Source organism: Vitis riparia, chromosome 17, assembly GCF_004353265.1.
Source record: "Vitis riparia cultivar Riparia Gloire de Montpellier isolate 1030 chromosome 17, EGFV_Vit.rip_1.0, whole genome shotgun sequence".
In the NCBI taxonomy this organism is placed as follows: Eukaryota; Viridiplantae; Streptophyta; class Magnoliopsida; order Vitales; family Vitaceae; genus Vitis; species Vitis riparia.
Genome location: NC_048447.1, coordinates 10821996 through 10839885, shown reverse-complemented (window position 1 = coordinate 10839885; position 17890 = coordinate 10821996). Strand labels below are relative to the sequence as shown.

The following is a 17890-nucleotide window of genomic DNA, read 5'->3' as shown; positions in this document are numbered from 1 at the left end:
TGGTGAATAGGAAGAAATGTTAAATATGGAAGAAGTAAATGTATTTTTGGATATAAAAGGAAAAAAAATAGGAATATGAGAAGAATATTTTAGGTAAAAAAAATTATGTAAACTCCTTTTATAATAGCATACGAATAATTTTTCTAGAAATATTTGGTTAAACGGGATACAATAATTTTTAAATTGTGAATTTAATTTTTCTTATATTTTCTTTAAAATAACTCATTTTTAACATAAATACCTTGATCATTTTAATTATTTATATATAGATCTTAAACAAAAAATTATTTTTACAAGAAAATAATGAACATATTTTTGTCAAAAATGAGACAAAAAAAGAAAAAAAAAGATTAAATTTTAAATTTTGGGTTTTTATTACTCTTCTAATCAAATAACTCTTTTATCTAAGGTCACATAAAAAAATTTAAATTTAAAAATATTTTATCTAAGCCATTAAAAATTGGGTCTATTTTTATTTATTTATTTAAAAAAAAATCCAACAAAAAGGCTTGGCTGGCAACGTGTTACTGGTTTTCCAAAATACAGAGCACAAGCCCAAAACAAATTTGGTTTAACTGTTTAAGCTTGGTTTCGGTTGGGTGAATTGTAATACAGATTCAGAAGAAGAAGAAGATGAGTACGTCGGAACCCCATATGGAGAATTTCTTGAATCAGAAGAAGCGTATCAAGAACCCTCTCGTTCCCGTTGGTACTTAAGACTACCTACCTCACCTTGTATAAAATTTTCCATCTTGAAGCTTTTTGGTGAATTTATTTGCTGGTTTCTGTTCAATTTTATTCATTTCTTGGAAATTGATGGCTTCTGGAAATTGGGTTTCATTTTGAGAATAGAAATGGGTGTTGAATGAGCTTCAATTCGAGTATGTCCATATGCTGGTTTTGAGTTGATTTAATACATTTCTTGGAAATTTAGGTCATTTTGTTTTATCAAATTGGGTTTTGTTTGAAAGAAGGGAATGGGAATTGATGAACTTTAATTCAAGTGTGCCCATATGCTGGTTTCTGTGGAATTGGTCCTTTCTTGCAAAATTATACTCTATTTATGGTATCATCAAATTGGGCTTTCTCTTTGAAAAAAGAAATGGAAAATTGGATGAAGCTCAATCCAAGTGTGCCCATATGGTGAATGTTTTGATTTATTTTTGTAGGTTATATGAGATGATGTTTTAGGGTCCCAAATCACATAATCTATTTATGCTCTGTTTGGAGTTTGGAAAGGAAAATGTTGTTCAAAATACTTCGTCTCTATCATGTTTGCAGCACATAAATGTTCTCATTTTGTTTGATGACAATTCTACACTTTTCCTCAAGACAAATGGAGGGTTGTTTCATGTCTCTTGGCTCATCCATGGTTAATAATATGCACCCTTGCTAAAGACAGATAGATTCAGTTCTGTTGCTGTTGTGTTCTCTGCAGACAAAAATTAAGTTATTTTAGATTTTGATGTGCGAATTTATTGGAATTGACATACAAGGATGGAAAATTTTGCTCATTGTTTGTGTTTGTTACATGTGCAAATGATGCTCTTGTTTAAAAGTTGGTTTTTGTATATAGGATGAATTTTTTTGTTAGATTATATGTCATGTTCTCTGTATTGACAAACTTGGCCAACTTTTTCTATTCAGTTTTCCCCTTGTTCTCTTTCCCTCTATTTTAGTAGAAATTTTTTTGTAAGAGTTGGGAATAAAAGTGAAAATTTTCACTGATATTTTTTTGGCTGAAGAAGTAAACATATCCAGCATGAAGTTGCAATATACATCAGCGTCACCATAGCTTATACAACTCATGGTAATTTCTCGTTAACTACTTTATATATATATATAAGGAGTCCTAAAGAAGTATTATTTTCTAGAGGTGGCAGGATTTAATCTGGTCCTGCTGTAAGCAGCCCAAACCCTTTAAACAAATAAGTTTCGGTTAACCCATATAATAAACAGGTTGAGTTTCGGTCACTTGAATCCAAGCCAATTATAAATGCCCTGGAGTTGGGGCTAGGTCCCTAATTTAGCCTATCTAGAACCAACCTAGTTTGTATTTCTTTTTAAAAAGTTCATACATTTTATTGAATTGTTTTAAATCTGATTGGATAGTTAGGTTTCAGGTTGAGCATTTCTTGATTTGACCTCATTCCGGTATAACATCCAATTAAACATTATCCATTTCTAGCTCTGTTATATTTTGATATTATTAATGACTCTTCTTTCAGCATCTTGACTATTTACAAATCAGTTATATCTCCCTGTTATACTTGTTTCACACTTCTTTTGGCTCGTGGAGTTCCTGCAATCTGCTTTTAGATCATCGTCTCTCTATTTATGTATTATCATTATTTTTTATATTTTTAGTTACTCATCCATTTACTGTATAGGTAATGTAACATTATCCTTGTCCATTGCATTTTAGCTGTTGCCAAAGATATGTTTTTCTTCACCTTTCTGGAATAAAATACACAGATATTGAATTCCATTTTAGCTGTTGCACTTTACCTTATTCTTGGATTACAGACTCTGATTCTTCCATTTCTTTTAATTATCTTTAGTGAATCAAATTTCTGTTCAGAACTCAATTTCAGTTTACTTGATGGTTGCAATACTTCAGGTGCACTTATGACTGCAGGAGTGCTGACAGCTGGCCTAGTTAGTTTCAGACAAGGGAATTCTCGGTTGGGTCAGCTTCTGATGAGAGCCCGTGTGGTTGTCCAAGGTGCTACAGTTGCACTCATGGTTGGCACTGCTTACTATTATGGGGAAAAGAAGTAATGGTTGTAGGCAGTTGAGATAACGACTGTAAAAATGTTCTCCTGTTTCTTTTTTGGTCTTGCTCCATTATTTAATAAGTGGCTCTTAGATGGTAAAGTATCATACTCCTTGTCAGGAAATTTTGATGTGACTTTTGCAACTTCATTTTAAGAGTTTAAAAGGTCCTGTGTACAAGGATTGATTGGTATGGATAAGAGTCCTTATTGTTATACTCCCAACATATAGATCTTATTGTTCTGCTGAATAAATTGCTTGCTTTCTTGTTACTCTGGATATGCTCTTGTCCTTCTTTATTTAAAGAAATATGAAGAAACATTGTTCTCTCAAATATTGGATTTCCTTTAGCAGGTCCAATTGTGCATGCTTTTACCTTGATATTCAAGGATGATTGTTAAACTTTTGTTTGACTGCTAACGATGCTCTGGTTACCAGCAGAACCTTCATTCATAAGGCTATAAATATGTTTGAGATGCCTTGTATAAAGTAGGTCAGTGATGATCGGTGCTGGTTGTGTTTGTGAAATGTATTGGATATTAAGTTCAAATTGTGATAGATGCCTACTAGCTATCTACACAGGCACATAAATCTTCTTATTCTTCTTTTTTCATGGCATTTCAAATGCGCCTACTTTGTTTCTTTCATTTGATAGGATTTTAAGAAAAGAAGGATTTATGTGTCCCAAGCATTATAGGAAACAAAATGATAGTCTCCTCTGTGTGATGTCCAAATGAGGAATGTCTCTGGCCTCCTGAACAGTAGGTGGTTTTCCAGTTTACAAATACTCCTACAGGTGCAGGTTTGGCCTGATTGGGTTCTTTTTTGGTTGTGCCTGAACATTGGAAGTCTAGAATTCGAACCTAGCTCTACCGGGTGATGCTTGGTAGGAACTAAGTTTGTGATTCTCTAATGTGAATTAAAGTTATACAAGCTGTTAGTCATATTCTCTAGGAACCTTAAGATATCTATGTTTCATTTGGATTGCTTAGCCATTTTGAATTCCAAGTTTTCATGTGACTTTTTGATACACATAGATGTTGACATTGTTGGGATATGTCCTCTAATGTGGCAACCAGCATCCTGAGGTGATGACAGTAAATCTTTCTGGGTAAAGATCCATCAGAAAATGCCAAACCATGGAGGTTCATTCGAATATGGAGGAGAGAGTGACATTGCGGTGACACATCAAGACTAAAGTGAGTAGTCTTGTGTCAGAAACCATCCATTGTTCTGATGACCCACATCCACCATTGAATGAGGCTTAATTGAAGTTGAAGACCTGATCTTCCAACAGGAATAGGAGAAGAAAATCATGTGAAAGTGTTAAGTTTGACGCCCACCATACAGCTGGCTCAACGAACCTGATCTCTCTAGACCAGGCAGAGGAGAAAATCTCTTAATTCAAATGGTGTTGGACCACAGAAAATCATGTAAAACTTTAACTTTCATAATATATATATTAGCAAGATATCAAAATAAAATTTTAATAAATAAATTAATTTTAATTATTTTACTTTTAAATTTTATTTAACTGATTGCTAAGAAGATAGCAAATGCAACTCATAATAATTCTTTAACACATTTTTCTTTATGTCTTTTGCATATTAATTAAATATAAAAGAAATAAATTTTTTAAAAAAAATTATTCATATATCATAATTTCTTTGAATACAATTAAATTACATGGATCATTATTTTAATATTAAATATATTCTCAAGTTTTACATATTATTATCAATTGTTATAAATTTTGTAATAAATATATTATTTTCTTGAATAATTTTTTTTTTTAATATTTATATTATTGTTTATTTTATCATTTTTAAAAATTTTCCTAATATTTCTATAACTTTTGAATAATTTTCATCCTATATTCCAATGTATTTTTAAAAATCAGATAAATCAGATGAAAATATCCTTCAATGATACAATGTGCCAAAGCATTTGGAGGGTAGAAGGGTAAAATCCAATTATCATTTATGTTACAGAATAAACAGAATTATATTCCTTGTATCCACAGTGAAACCCATCAAATTGGCTTATGCTTCCCTGTGGCTCATCCAACATTGGGGCCTTCTCAAAGGTTGAAGACAGCATGACAACTTCACAGACTTTACTCTCTTCCTCTTCTCTGTATTGTGGCCATGCCACTACATAACAGCCTGTGGCAATTATAATTGCTCCTATAACACTACAAAAATTATTTGAAATTGTCAGCCATTTCTCAGGTGGTTTCATCCTATCCCAAGCAAGTCCTTTCCCATGGCAGAAACAGGAGGGTATGAGAGGAGAGATTATCTTCCAATGTGGAGTGTTTCGCCAAGGAAGATGACACCTATTATGGCAGCAATTCCCATGCCCAAGGGTTTGAACATTGACGCAAAAACAGGCCCTTTCCTCCTTATGCACCAATTTTGTACAAAAAATGCTACCACACCTCCAATAATGGCCTGCCCATTAAGAAAAAGGTTGCATAATTAAGGTCAGCAAAGCTTATTTCATGATATTGGTGCAACCCAGGAAAATGCAGATGCAAGTGTTCTTACTGAGTAGATTATAGAGATGAGTTCAATATCAGGCCTTAGTTTCCAAGCATTTGAGTCTCTCACGGCAATCAGAGATACTGTTGTACTCTGAATCGCCCCAAACAATGTGACAAAGGAAATTACGGTGATATTTGATGGGTAGCAGCTTGACAGAATTGTAGGGATCCCTCCCCCTGATGACACGTGGCACGCATTTCTATTCGGATCAGCTCCATCCGGATTTCCTCAAGAGGACACGTGACGCGCTTCTCCTATCCGGATTCTCTCAGGGAGAAGCACACGGCACTCGCAAACACCACATTCGGACGACCGCCATATCCTATCCGGATATGTTGTTGTCCGGATCATTGACCAAAGTAAGCAAGTCTTACTACGTCATTTCGACAGCCTGCCACAGCCCACATTCTGCCGCCTACAGAGCGAAAGGACAGGAATGATGACAAGTCACCTCTCACGATCTATGACAGCCAAGTCACCTCCCAAGATCTCTATCAGCTGCCCGTAGGGTGATGATGACCCTGCCACCACCTAGAGGCATCATGACGAGCCAAAAAGTCTTCCCATCATTAAAGATGGAGACAGAGTTTCTATCACTATATATATGAACCTTCACACAAGGAAGAAGGTAAGCTTGCTATACCTAGTAAAAGGCCAACTGTGCCAACTATTTAATCTCTCTAGTCATGGCTGACAAAACCATCAGAGGGTGTGTCCAGACACCCCGTCCGGACATCTTTTGCAGGGACAACTGAACCAGAACTCAATATTGGTTGAGAGCGTGCGTCCATTTGACAGCTACGTGGATTACAGGGACGTGAGGCCTCAACAAGAATTGGTGCCTTTGACTAAGGTATGAACGTAGTCAGTCCCAAGTTCACCAAGTTTAAGGTAAAAATGAAAACATATGTTTGGAGTAAGTTTGTGATTGGTGCATATATATACTACCTGGCAAGTGTTCCATGTTGAAAGTGAAAGACAAGCAGCTGCAAAAAAAAGGCCTCCAATGACCCAATTGTCTGCAGTTTTCAGAAGATGGTTGTTGGAGGACATTGAACCACCACCAATAATAGGAGGGCCCTTGTAAAGGGTTACAATCAATGCTCCTGAGATCGATATCAGGGTGCCTAGGAGTTTTATCTGGCTTCTTGAGCTTCTCATATCCAAATCTTCAAGTCTATAAGATAGAAAGCACGTAACCTGAGTTTATTCGAGTGATTTAGTTCATGGTGAGAGATTTCACTAGGACTAAAACATAAGGATACTCATTTGCCGGATATTTGGTACTTTGAGAAAATGAAGGAAATAGAAGGAAATGAAAATTGAAGTTCTATGTTTCTGCTGTTTGTAGGGACCCATCCCTGACGACACGTGGCACATGATCCTACCCGGAGTATCCACATCCGGATTTCCCCAAGAGTACACGTGGCGCGTTTTCCTATCCGGACCACCACCATCACTCATCCGGCGACCTTTCATATTCCACCCGGATATGTTCATCCGGATCATTGGCCAAACTGAGCGTGCCCCACTACGTCATTCTGACATCCTGTCACAAATCATATTCCGATACCTGCAGAGTGAAAAGACAGAAGTGACAGCTAGTCACTTCCCACGATCTCTGACAGCCGTTCGTAGGATGAGGATGTCCCTGCCACCACCTAGTGGCATCATGGTAAACCAAAAAGCCTTCCATCATTTATGGAGGAGAGAGAATTCCTAAATGCTATATATATGAACCTTCGCACAAAGAGGAAGGTAAGCTTCTCAATACCTAGTAAAAGGCCAACTGTGCCATCTACTTTTATCTCTCTTTCCATGGCTGACAAAACCATCGGAGGGTGTGTCCGGACCCCCTGTCCGGACGCCTTTTGCAGGGACAGCTGAATCAGGAATCCGTATTCGTTGAGATCGTATATCCATCCATTTGGCAATTACGTGGATCGCTGAGAATACGAGGCCTCAACATTGGCGCCGTCTGTGGGAACCTTTTTCACTGATTCAGTAACTAGCAAAAATGGCTACGCCTTCCCAAAGTCACTCATCTGATAGAAGAGAGGAAGATAATTCTGAATGGCGCCAAGCCATCGAAAGAAGGCAGTTAGCAAGTGAGCGACAGCTACAAACTCTCCTCCAGGAGACGACAAGGTTAAGAGAAGAAAATGCAATACTACGTATCCAGGCATCGTCGACAGGAGTTCCCCGTCGTCAGCACTCCAGGGGCCAAGTGGCCAACTCAAGGGCTCACCTGGAGTCGATTTACCCTGGAACAGCGGGAGCAATCCCTGAAACACGCAGCGCTAGGCCGCATGAGCCACACACACCTATGCCTCGAGCTCCCCGTGAAGAAAGCTCAGACTCCACCCACTTCTCGTCAAAAAGACGACGTGACAGGAGATCCCAGTTGTCGGGCGCCATGCGCGCGAGACTGGGTCCCCAGCAAACTGACAGGCCCAAGCCACCGATGACCACCACAGGGGGAGTGCACCATGACCCTACGGTCACCCCCATACCACAGAACGTCCTCTCGCACCGAGACCCCTTGGTCACCCCCATGATGCAGAACGTTTCACCGCACCAAGCGGTACGAACCATTGGGAAAAATCTCCTGAGCGAGCCACCCATGGGCTCCATTAGCAAAAGGTTAGATGACATGCTCTCCACGCCTTTCTGCTCTCATATCATTCATTACGAGCCCCCAAGGGGGTTTCTCGTGCCAAAGTTCTCCACGTACGATGGGTGCAGTGACCCCTTCGACCATATCATGCATTATCGACAGCTCATGACCCTCGATATAGGCAACGACCCGCTGCTGTGCAAAGTATTCCCTGCCAGTCTACAAGGACAAGCTCTTTCATGGTTCCATCGCCTACCTCCTAACTCGGTGGATAATTTCAGAGACCTTTCAGAAGCTTTCGTGGGACAATACCTATGTTCCGCTCGGCATAAGCAAAACATCAACACCTTACAAAATATAAAAATGAAGGATAATGAATCCTTGAGGGAATTCGTGAAACGATTTGGCCAAGCTGTCCTACAGGTGGAAGCTTGCAGCATGGACGCTGTCCTACAGATCTTCAAGCGATGCATCTGTCCAGGCACTCCATTTTTTAAGTCATTAGCTAAAAAGCCTCCTGTGACGATGGACGACTTGTTTCGACGAGCAAACAAATACTCAATGCTTGAAGATGACGTACGGGCAGCCACCCAGCAAGTATTGGTTGCCGGACAGTCGTCCAAGGGTAGTACAGAGGGAAACACTAAACCTCCAGACAGGCCAAGGCCATCCGATCGGAGGCAAGAAGGGCCAAGCCGCCCGGAAATGCCACCCCTCACACCACTCTCTATAACTTATGAGAAGCTTCTCCCTATGATCCAGAGCATGTCCGATTTCAAGTGGCCTAGACCCCTCGGATCGGATCCATCCAGGAGAGATCATAGTAAAAAATGCGCTTACCATAAGGAGCATGGCCATACAACGGAGACGTGCAGAAGCCTCCAATATTTGGTGGAAAGACTTATAAAAGCGGGACATTTAAGGCAATACCTCCGCTCAGAGGCTAGAGATGGAGACGTCTCCCGGGGCCGCGACTCTGGAGCCCCCATGGCTCCAGCCGCCCCCAAAGCCGTCATAAACTACATTAATGGAGGCCCATCGGATGAAGAGCTCAATTCCAAACGGAAAAGGCAGAAGTTGTTACGCGAAGCGATGGTGCGTGAGCGTATCAACTCCATCCGGCCTGGAATAACCGAAGGGAGCCTTAACCCCATAGACGGGACAATCACTTTTCCTCCAGTAGACCCCACGCGGATATTACGTCCGCACCGTGATGCCCTCATTCTATCCTTGGGAATAGACAAATTTGACGTAAGACGCATCCTAATTGACCCAGGCAGCTCAGCCGATCTGGTGCAAGCATCAGTTATAAGCCACATGGGACACAACTTAGTCGGTCTCGAAAACCCTGGAAGGGTTTTATCCGGATTCAACGGGGCATCAACTATCTCGTTGGGAGACATTGTGCTGCCAGTCCAAGCTGGCCCAGTCACTCTCAACGTTCAATTTTCGGTAGTACAAGATCTATCACCCTTCAATGTTATCTTGGGACGCACATGGTTACACTGCATGAAAGCCATCCCCTCCACATATCATCAGATGGTAAGCTTTCTCACTGAAGATGGGCAAATCAACCTATATGGCAGCCAGCTAGCCGCTCGCCAATGCTACCAGATAGCAAAAGAAGCAGGGACCGGTCGGGAGAATGAACCCCTCCCCGAATCCACCCATGCACTCGACCAATAGCAGTCACTGTGTCCGGTGGACAGAGATCCTCCGGTAGCAGATCCCTTACAAACAATCCAAATTTCAGAAGAAGATTCTCATCTTACTCATATCAGTTCCCTTTTAACGCCCAAAGAAACCCAGAACATCCAAGACGTCCTCCGGCAAAACCATGACGTTTTCGCATGGGCACACTCTGATATGAAGGGAATTCACCCCTCGATAGTCTCACATAAGCTTAACGTTTTACCAGCGGCAAAACCCATCCGGCAAAGGGTCATACGTTTTCACCCGGACAGACAATAGATCATCCGGACAGAGATTGACAAACTGCTGGAAGCCGGATTCATCAAAGATGTAGAATATCCGGACTGGTTGGCAAACGTAGTAGTGGTACCCAAAAAAGAAGGCAAATGGCGGGTTTGCGTCGACTATACCAACCTCAATAAAGCATGTCCAAAAGACAGTTTCCCTTTGCCACGAATAGATCAGATTGTGGATTCCACCGCTGGGCAAGGGATGCTCTCCTTCCTGGACGCTTTCTCCGGATATCACCAAATCCCCATGGCTCCAGATGATCAAGAAAAAACAGCCTTCATAACACCACACGGACTTTACTGTTACAAAGTCATGCCATTTGGTCTCAAAAACGCTGGCGCCACTTATCAAAGACTGATGACAAAGATATTCAAACCTCTAATTGGCCGCACAGTAGAAGTGTATATTGATGACATCGTGGTCAAAAGCAAAACTCGTGAAGAGCATGTTCTCCACTTACAAGAAGTTTTTCACCTCTTAAGAAAGTTCGACATGAAGTTGAATCCATCCAAATGCGCCTTTGGCGTAAGCGCTGGGAAATTCTTGGGTTTTATGGTCAGTCAAAGAGGGATAGAGGTGAGCCCAGATCAAGTCAAGGCAGTTATAGAAACGTCACCCCCCAGGAACAAGAAGGAATTACAGCGCCTCACAGGCAAGCTCGTCGCCCTAGGGCGTTTTATAGCCCGTTTTACCGATGAGCTACAACCCTTCTTCCTGGCAATCCGCAAAGCAGGACCAAGCGGATGGACAGACAGCTGTCAATACGCTTTTGAAAAAATCAAGCAGCGCCTCATGCAACCACCCATCCTAAGCAGCCCCATCCCCAGAGAAAAATTGTATATGTACCTGGCTGTCTCAGAATGGGCAATTAGCGCTGTCTTATTCCGCTGCCCATCGCCCAAGGAACAAAAACCCATCTACTACATCAGCAGAGCGTTGGCAGATGTAGAAACCAGATATTCAAAGATGGAATTAACGGCCTTAGCTCTTCGAAGTGCAGCCCAGAAACTCCGCCCCTATTTTCAAGCACACCCAGTGGTTGTATTAACTGACCAACCCCTTCGCAATATCTTACACAAGCCGGACCTAACCGGAAGAATGCTTCAATGGGCCATAGAATTGAGTGAATTTGGAATAGAGTTCCAGCCCAGATTGTCCATAAAAGGCCAAGTAATGGCTGACTTCGTGTTGGAATACTCTCGAAGGCCCGTCCAACATGACGAACCAAGTGAAAAGCAATGGTGGACATTGCGGGTTGATGGAGCCTCACGGTCATCTGGCTCCGGAGTAGGGCTCCTGCTGCAATCCCCAACCGGAGAACAGCTGGAGCAAGCCATCCGGCTGGGGTTCCACGCCTCTAACAATGAAGCGGAGTACGAGGCCATCCTATTCGGATTGGATCTCGCCCTGGCTCTATCCGTCTCCAGGCTTTGAGTCTATAGTGATTCCCAACTCGTGGTAAGACACGTTCAAAACGAATACGAAGCCAAAGATGAGTGCATGACACAATACTTAAACAAAGTAAAAGATACTTTGCAGCGGTTCACCGAGTGGACAATTGAAAAAATCAGGCGGACCGAAAATTCGCGTGCCGACGCCCTAGCAGGTATAGCTGCCTCCCTTCCCACCAAGGAAGCAATACTATTGCCTATATATGTACAAGCCAAACCTTCCATCACGGAAGCCTCCACTTGCAACACCATTAAGGCAGACGAAACGGATGACGAGGGTTGGATGAAAGATATCACTGAATACCTCCGGACGGGCACCCTGCCTAAAGAATCTAAGCAAGCGCACAAGATCCGGGTGCAAGCCGCCCGCTTCACCCTAGTTAAAGGGCACCTGTACAAGCGATCCTTTACAGGTCCCTACCTCAGATGTCTGAAACATTCAGAAGTACTTTATGTATTAGCTGAATTACATGAGGGAGTATGTGGAAATCATGCTGGAGGGCGATCACTGGCGCATAGAGCCCATTCGCAAGGTTATTACTGGCCTACGATGAAAAAAGACGCGGCAGCATACGTCAAAAAATGCGACAAATGTCAAAGGCACGCCCCCATACCACATATGCCATCGGAGAATTGAAGACAATCTCAGCACCATGGCCCTTTGCACAGTGGGGCATGGACGTAGTAGGACCTCTACCAGCCGCACCCGCCCAGAAGAAATTCTTGCTCGTCGCCACAGACTACTTCAGTAAATGGGTAGAAGCTGAAGCATATGCTAGCATCAAAGACAAAGATGTCACCAAATTCGTATGGAAGAACATCATTTGTCGCTTCGGAATTCCCCAAACAATCATAGCAGACAACGGTCCACAATTTGATAGCAAGACTTTCCGAGATTTCTGTTCAGAACTCAACATCCGGAACTCATACTCTACGCCACGCTATCCTCAAAGTAATGGGCAAGCGGAGGCCACAAACAAGACTCTAGTCACTGCCTTGAAGAAAAGACTCGAGCAAGCCAAAGGAAAATGGGTGGAGGAACTACCCGGCGTCCTATGGGCTTATCGAACCACACCCGGACGTCCAACAGGAAATACTCCCTTCGCCCTCGTATACGGAATGGACGCAATCATTCCCACCGAAATTGGGCTACCCACTATCCGAACCGAAGCAGGAAGGCAGGATGATGCAAATGCAGAATTAGGAAGAAGTTTGGACTGGGCGGACGAAATAAGAGAAACTGCAGCCATCCGGATGGCAGACTATCAGCAAAAGGCATCGGCTCACTACAATCGCAAAGTAAAGCCTAGAAGCTTCAAAAATGGTACGCTAGTCCTCAGAAAAGTTTTTGAAAATACTACTGACATAGGAGCAGGAAAATTTCAAGCCAACTGGGAAGACCCCTACATAGTGTCCAAAGCAAGTGAAAGTGGAGCCTATCATTTACAAAAGCTAGATGGAACCCCATTGCAGCGACCATGGAATGTATCTAATCTAAAGCAGTATTACCAATGAAAGAAGAGGCACAAGATAGGAATACAAAAAAGTATACTTTATTGATACTTATGAAACGAATCATATACAAAAAGCCCTCCGGACTACAAAAGTACAGAAAGAAGATAGCAGATTTTCTTTCACAAAAAAAAGACTCTCATTGAGCAGGTTTTCTGCGCAGCTTCTCCAATTCACTCGGAGGAATTGAAGGAACGTCCCGTTTGATGCCATGTTTCTTCATACAGCAGCGGTAGCCGAATAAGTACATGTCATCAACTTGCTTCTGGTACTCCGCTTCAAGTTCCTCCCTTTCAGCAGCAAACTCACCCTCCAGCTCTTCTTTTTGCCCTGATAAACGCAACTGCAACTCTTCTCTCTGCCTCCTCTCAATAGACACCTCTGTCCGGAGATGCCGCACCTCCCTCCTCAAAAGAGTCAGCTCATCCTCCGCCTCAAAAAGGCGAACTTCCATAAAATCCTCTCGGCTCTTTCCTCAGCAAGCTCCTCTCGAAGAAACTCGTTCTCCTCTCGAAGAACCTTATTCTCCTCTCGAGCAGTAGATGAACTGGCTTCAGCCTGCTCCACTCTCAAACACAACTTCTCTTCATCATTTTTTCGCTGAGACACGAAGGATTTTGTATACTCAGCAGTCTCCAACAGGTGAGAAAGAAGATTGCGTTGAAGAGCCATACCGCGAAGGCCACTCACCAGCTGCAGAAAAATACTCAAACAAAGAAAAACCAAGTTACAAATCATATGACAAACGCATCAGTATGACAAAGGGATCAAAACGCAAATTATACCGTCTCTACTGTCTCGAACATCAGGGCCGAAGGTACCCCAGCGCCTGCGCCAGAAGGAATCTGTTCTAGCTTCTCTTCCATCTCCGCATAGCTGAAAGGGCTAACAGGGATGAAAGTGGCATCATCAAAAGGACCCTCTGCCAAGGAAGCATTGGAGAGTGAGTCCTCCTGCGGAGCCACGCCTTCAGCATTCTCAACCGGCTGGGCCTCTCTAGGTGGAACTTCAGCCGGCACCAGCACAGGGATGGCTGGGCTCTCTTCCGCCACCTCCGCCTCACCGCCTTCCGGGCGACCCTCCGGGACGGATGAACAGCTGACTTCGATGCCTTCTACAAACCGATCCTGAAGCCGCCCGGCGAGGCCAGACTTCAAGTCGCGTACCAGACGCAACCTTCTTCTAGTTGGCCCCTTCACAGGCACAAAAGGACGAGGGCTTGGCTCATGCACAGGCAACTCCTGTCTTTCTGCCCCCATTTCTCTTGTTGGGGGTGTAACAGGAGGCAAGTTGGCAACCTCATCCGGGTGAGATGATCCGGGTTGATTTATTGAGGCTGCTTCCTCGGCCAGGAGAGCCATTCGAACGTCTGGTGCCACCGAGGGCCCTGAAAGATTAAGGCCCCTAATAAATTCAAAAGTGGTTGAGACAGAGGACGGGAGAGGATTTTTCGGCTCTTCAATATTACATTCCTTTTCATAGCCAATGGGAGGTGGTACAAACTCTTTTGGAGGAGTTGGGATTTTTACTGCCTTACCCTTACTTTTCTTACTCAGCTTCTTCTTCTTTTTTACTGGAGCACCAGCAGGTGGAGAGGACGCAGGCCGTTTCCCACCCGGAGCCTTCCGCAGAACCCCTTCTTGTCTTTTCTTCTCCCGCTTGTTGAGAAGGGCCTTGCGTGTCCGGGCATCTGCCTTCCGCACCCCCTCATAGAAAGGAAGGTCTTCAAGAGTAAAGTGCTCCCCGACTACCACTTCTTCAGCCAGCCGCCTTGGAAGTATGTTCAGCACGTATGCCTGAGGCTGCTGGACGACCAAGCGGAGGTTCTGCGCAGAAAGAAGCAGTTCGCATCTCCGCTCGGCTGAAGTTATTTCAAAAAGCTTGTTCAAACGGTCGAACGAAGCCTTCTCCACCCACTCCACCAGTTTTCCTCTCTTATCCTGGTCTGCACCCAAACAAGCAAAATATGTCAGCCACCTAAAAACAATGCTGACTTACAAACTACGCAAAGGCAGAAAGTAGCTTAGCTATACCTGGAATCCCCAGAGACCGATTGGGAACAAAGGGCCTATCCGGATGCTCAGACAAACCTGCCCATACGCCTTTGACCAGCACCTGACCCTTGGCGGCCTTTTTATTCGAATCCGGTAGGTTGGTCACTAATTGCAGAGATGGAAGGCTGGCGACGAAGCTGAAGATATTACTCTTTGCCTTCTTAATTGAATAAACGAAGAGAACCTCCAGTAGTGAGAGGTTCAAATCAAACAGCATGCTCAGAATGTTGCACCCCATCAGCACCCGGATCATGTTGGGATGAACATACACTGGAGGAATCTGGGTGAAGTGCAGAAACTCCTTGAGCAGAGACGGGATAGGGAACCGGAGCCCAGCATTAAACTGCTCCTTGGTAAAGAGTATCGCGTTATTTTCCGGCTCCTCAGGCAACACGCCCTCTCCATCAAACAATTCCACGGACACACCATTGGGAACGCAAAACCGATCGCAAAATTCCTTCTCATTTAACTTTTCCACAGACTTTTCAGCACGAACGTCTCCAGACGGGCGAGATGAGGTAATTTCCTTGTTAGCAGACATTTTTTAGCCCAAAGATGAAGCGGAATCTGCATGGAAAGAATCCAACAAGTCAAACAAACGAAATCGACCCCACAAAACCTGAAACCCTACCCCACAAAAGATTCAATACCCCACCAAAAGCGCAGGGGGGCAATAGGAAAACCCGAGTACAAACAAAACGCAGGAAAAAGCCCTAGAAGCTAACATCAACAGTCAATCTCCCAAATAGCTTCCCCAAGCAAATCAAAACCAAACCAAGAAAAGAGGATATAAAAAGAAGAGAAATCAGAATAGAGTACGTACCAAGTGTAAACTGGAAAGCAGGATCGAAAATCGCAAATGCAGTCACTGTCACCACCTGAATGCTGCCGGTATACTCACAAGCGAAGACAAACAGTAAGCAAATGAAGCAATAAACAAAGAAGAATGCAGTAAGAAAAAGCAACGAGAGTCCACAGGCTGCTATTTATAAAAAACAGCCCCTCGGTATTCCAAGCGTCCAGCAAAACGCTATCATTAAAACCGACACATTACCTAGGGAATACCCAGAGACGGCGGCTCGCCATAAATGCTCTCCTGTCTCTTCGCCCCCGCTCGCCACGCGGCCCAATGAGAGCAAAAAGCAAACTTCGGTTTCAAAAAGCAAATCATTCTTTTTTAACCCGCCCATTTTGCTAAGGCAAAATCGACAAGTTAAAAAGGGGGGCATTGTAGGGACCCATCCCTGACGACACGTGGCACATGATCCTACTCGGAGTATCCACATCTGGATTTCCCCAAGAGTACACGTGGCGCGTTTTCCTATCCGGACCACCACCATCACTCATCCGGCGACCTTTCATATTCCACCCGGATATGTTCATCTGGATCATTGGCCAAACTGAGCGTGCCCCACTACGTCATTCTGACATCCTGTCACAAATCATATTCCGATACCTGCAGAGTGAAAAGACAGAAGTGACAGCTAGTCACTTCCCACGATCTCTGACAGCCGTTCGTAGGATGAGGATGTCCCTGCCACCACCTAGTGGCATCATGGTAAACCAAAAAGCCTTCCATCATTTATGGAGGAGAGAGAATTCCTAAATGCTATATATATGAACCTTCGCACAAAGAGGAAGGTAAGCTTCTCAATACCTAGTAAAAGGCCAACTGTGTCATCTGCTTTTATCTCTCTTTCCATGGCTGACAAAACCATCGGAGGGTGTGTCCGGACCCCCTGTCCGGACGCCTTTTGCAGGGACAACTGAATCAGGAATCCGTATTCGTTGAGATCGTATATCCATCCATTTGGCAATTACGTGGATCGCTGAGAATACGAGGCCTCAACACTGTTGACTCAAGCAAATAACAATGAAAAGCAAAGATTTCGCCTCTCTCTCTACTATCTTTTCCTTTTTCAGTTTCTGAGCAATCAGACAAAACAAAGTACAAGAAACGATTAGAACGATGACAACATTCAATTTTGATACAGATGGTGTCTAAAAGGTAGAAAGACATCATGATTTTATTTACATTTGCCCAATCCCTCAATTAGCTGAAGGGTAGACACAATCTCTCTCCATTAATGTTTACCTGATAGCAACAGCAAGCAAGAAAGTGAAAGCAGGGATCAAGTTGCTCATAGCATAACAAAGTGTGGGTGAACTGTAGCTTACGCCTGTGAATACCCAGTTCTGCATCACAGTAATCCTGCACAAAACCCACAAAAATTAACCAACTTCCACCACAAAAGAAAGTAAATCCACTTCAGAACCAACAAGGAGAAGCTGTTTGATAGAGTAACTGACCCAGGAAGGCCGAGAAGGAAGAATTTACAGAAGTGAGAGAAAGTGAGAGGAGGCCTCTTTGTTCTGCAAATCCAAAAGAAAGAGCTGAGAGTAATACCAAAAAAGAGAACTTAGTTTTGTTTCTTGCTTGGACAGAGATAGAGAGAGAAAGACAGAGAGACCTGTGGAAGATGAAGGAAAGAAGAAAGAAGATGAGGGAGGCAAGAGCATTGTAGTAGACAACAAAGACAAAGTGATTCATTCCTCTGGACATGGCTGCTTTGCTGAGAGTGACCAACCCCACATCAAGACACTCCATCACCATAGCTGCAATTGGCACCATTCCTGACAACCATGCCTTCATCCCCATCTCTCTCTCTCTATTTTCACTGGTCTTTTGGATTCCACTGATCTGTGATATTTCCTTGATTCTTTGATCAGATGATTAAGTGAACCCACGTTCTTGCTGCTTCTGCAATTCAACACTTTCTGTAAAAGAAAACAATAAAAATGGCATTAGGTCAAAGATAGGGCCCTTTTTTATTGCATGACATGCCACTCACGTAATATTTTTATATTGGTTGACTTGTTTTAATTATGGGGAAAAGGTGGGATGACGCCTAACAGAACTTTAGCTTTAGCCAAGCCAAGCCAAAAACAAAT

At 43.2% G+C, this 17890-nt stretch overlaps 4 protein-coding genes and 1 pseudogene across 4 annotated transcripts; 3 read left to right on the top strand and 2 right to left on the bottom strand.

Annotated features, from left to right (window-relative positions):
* The first annotated feature begins 534 nt into the window (after positions 1 to 534).
* LOC117904314 (RING-H2 finger protein ATL48-like) lies at positions 535 to 3054 on the top strand. Its single transcript, XM_034816860.1, has 2 exons — positions 535 to 709; positions 2621 to 3054. Exons 1-2 carry the CDS (start codon positions 634 to 636, stop codon positions 2779 to 2781), a joined length of 237 nt encoding a protein of 78 aa, XP_034672751.1. The 5' UTR covers positions 535 to 633; the 3' UTR covers positions 2782 to 3054.
* Positions 3055 to 4755: 1701 nt separating this feature from the next.
* On the bottom strand, positions 4756 to 7946 carry LOC117904082 (WAT1-related protein At4g15540-like). Its single transcript, XM_034816604.1, has 5 exons — positions 7585 to 7946; positions 6270 to 6498; positions 5325 to 5411; positions 5114 to 5228; positions 4756 to 4940 (listed from the first exon to the last, which is right to left on the bottom strand). Exons 1-5 carry the CDS (start codon positions 7944 to 7946, stop codon positions 4756 to 4758), a joined length of 978 nt encoding a protein of 325 aa, XP_034672495.1.
* Positions 7947 to 7974: 28 nt separating this feature from the next.
* Positions 7975 to 9624, top strand: LOC117904374. Its single transcript, XM_034816953.1, has one exon. The coding sequence runs from the start codon at positions 7975 to 7977 to the stop codon at positions 9622 to 9624; it is 1650 nt and encodes a 549-aa protein (XP_034672844.1).
* Positions 9625 to 9804: 180 nt separating this feature from the next.
* Positions 9805 to 12889, top strand: LOC117904373 (annotated as a pseudogene).
* A 134-nt stretch (positions 12890 to 13023) lies between these two features.
* LOC117904081 lies at positions 13024 to 15489 on the bottom strand. The gene is made up of 5 exons (XM_034816603.1): positions 14918 to 15489; positions 14422 to 14829; positions 13670 to 14271; positions 13404 to 13577; positions 13024 to 13317 (listed from the first exon to the last, which is right to left on the bottom strand). Exons 1-5 carry the CDS (start codon positions 15477 to 15479, stop codon positions 13024 to 13026), a joined length of 2040 nt encoding a protein of 679 aa, XP_034672494.1. The 5' UTR covers positions 15480 to 15489.
* Positions 15490 to 17890: the final 2401 nt, after the last annotated feature.

Bases quoted from the DNA above. Each gene is read 5' to 3' on its own strand.
- LOC117904082 (XM_034816604.1), bottom strand. From the start codon at position 7,946: ATGGGTGGCTCGCTCAGGAGATTTTTCCCAATGGTTCGTACCGCTTGG. The intron at 6,499-7,584 runs GTAAATCGACTC...TCTATCTTATAG, and splicing joins ATTGCTCCCGCTGTTCCAGG to ACTTGAAGATTTGGATATGA. The intron at 5,412-6,269 runs GTAGTATATATA...GGGGCGATTCAG, and splicing joins CAACATGGAACACTTGCCAG to AGTACAACAGTATCTCTGAT.
- LOC117904314 (XM_034816860.1), top strand. From the start codon at position 634: ATGAGTACGTCGGAACCCCATATGGAGAATTTCTTGAATCAGAAGAAG. The intron at 710-2,620 runs GTACTTAAGACT...GCAATACTTCAG, and splicing joins GAACCCTCTCGTTCCCGTTG to GTGCACTTATGACTGCAGGA.
- LOC117904081 (XM_034816603.1), bottom strand. From the start codon at position 15,479: ATGTCTGCTAACAAGGAAATTACCTCATCTCGCCCGTCTGGAGACGTT. The intron at 14,830-14,917 runs GTATAGCTAAGC...GTTTGGGTGCAG, and splicing joins TCGGTCTCTGGGGATTCCAG to ACCAGGATAAGAGAGGAAAA. The intron at 13,318-13,403 runs GTTCTTCGAGAG...CGCCTTTTTGAG, and splicing joins CTGCTCGAGAGGAGAATAAG to GCGGAGGATGAGCTGACTCT.
- LOC117904374 (XM_034816953.1), top strand. From the start codon at position 7,975: ATGCTCTCCACGCCTTTCTGCTCTCATATCATTCATTACGAGCCCCCA.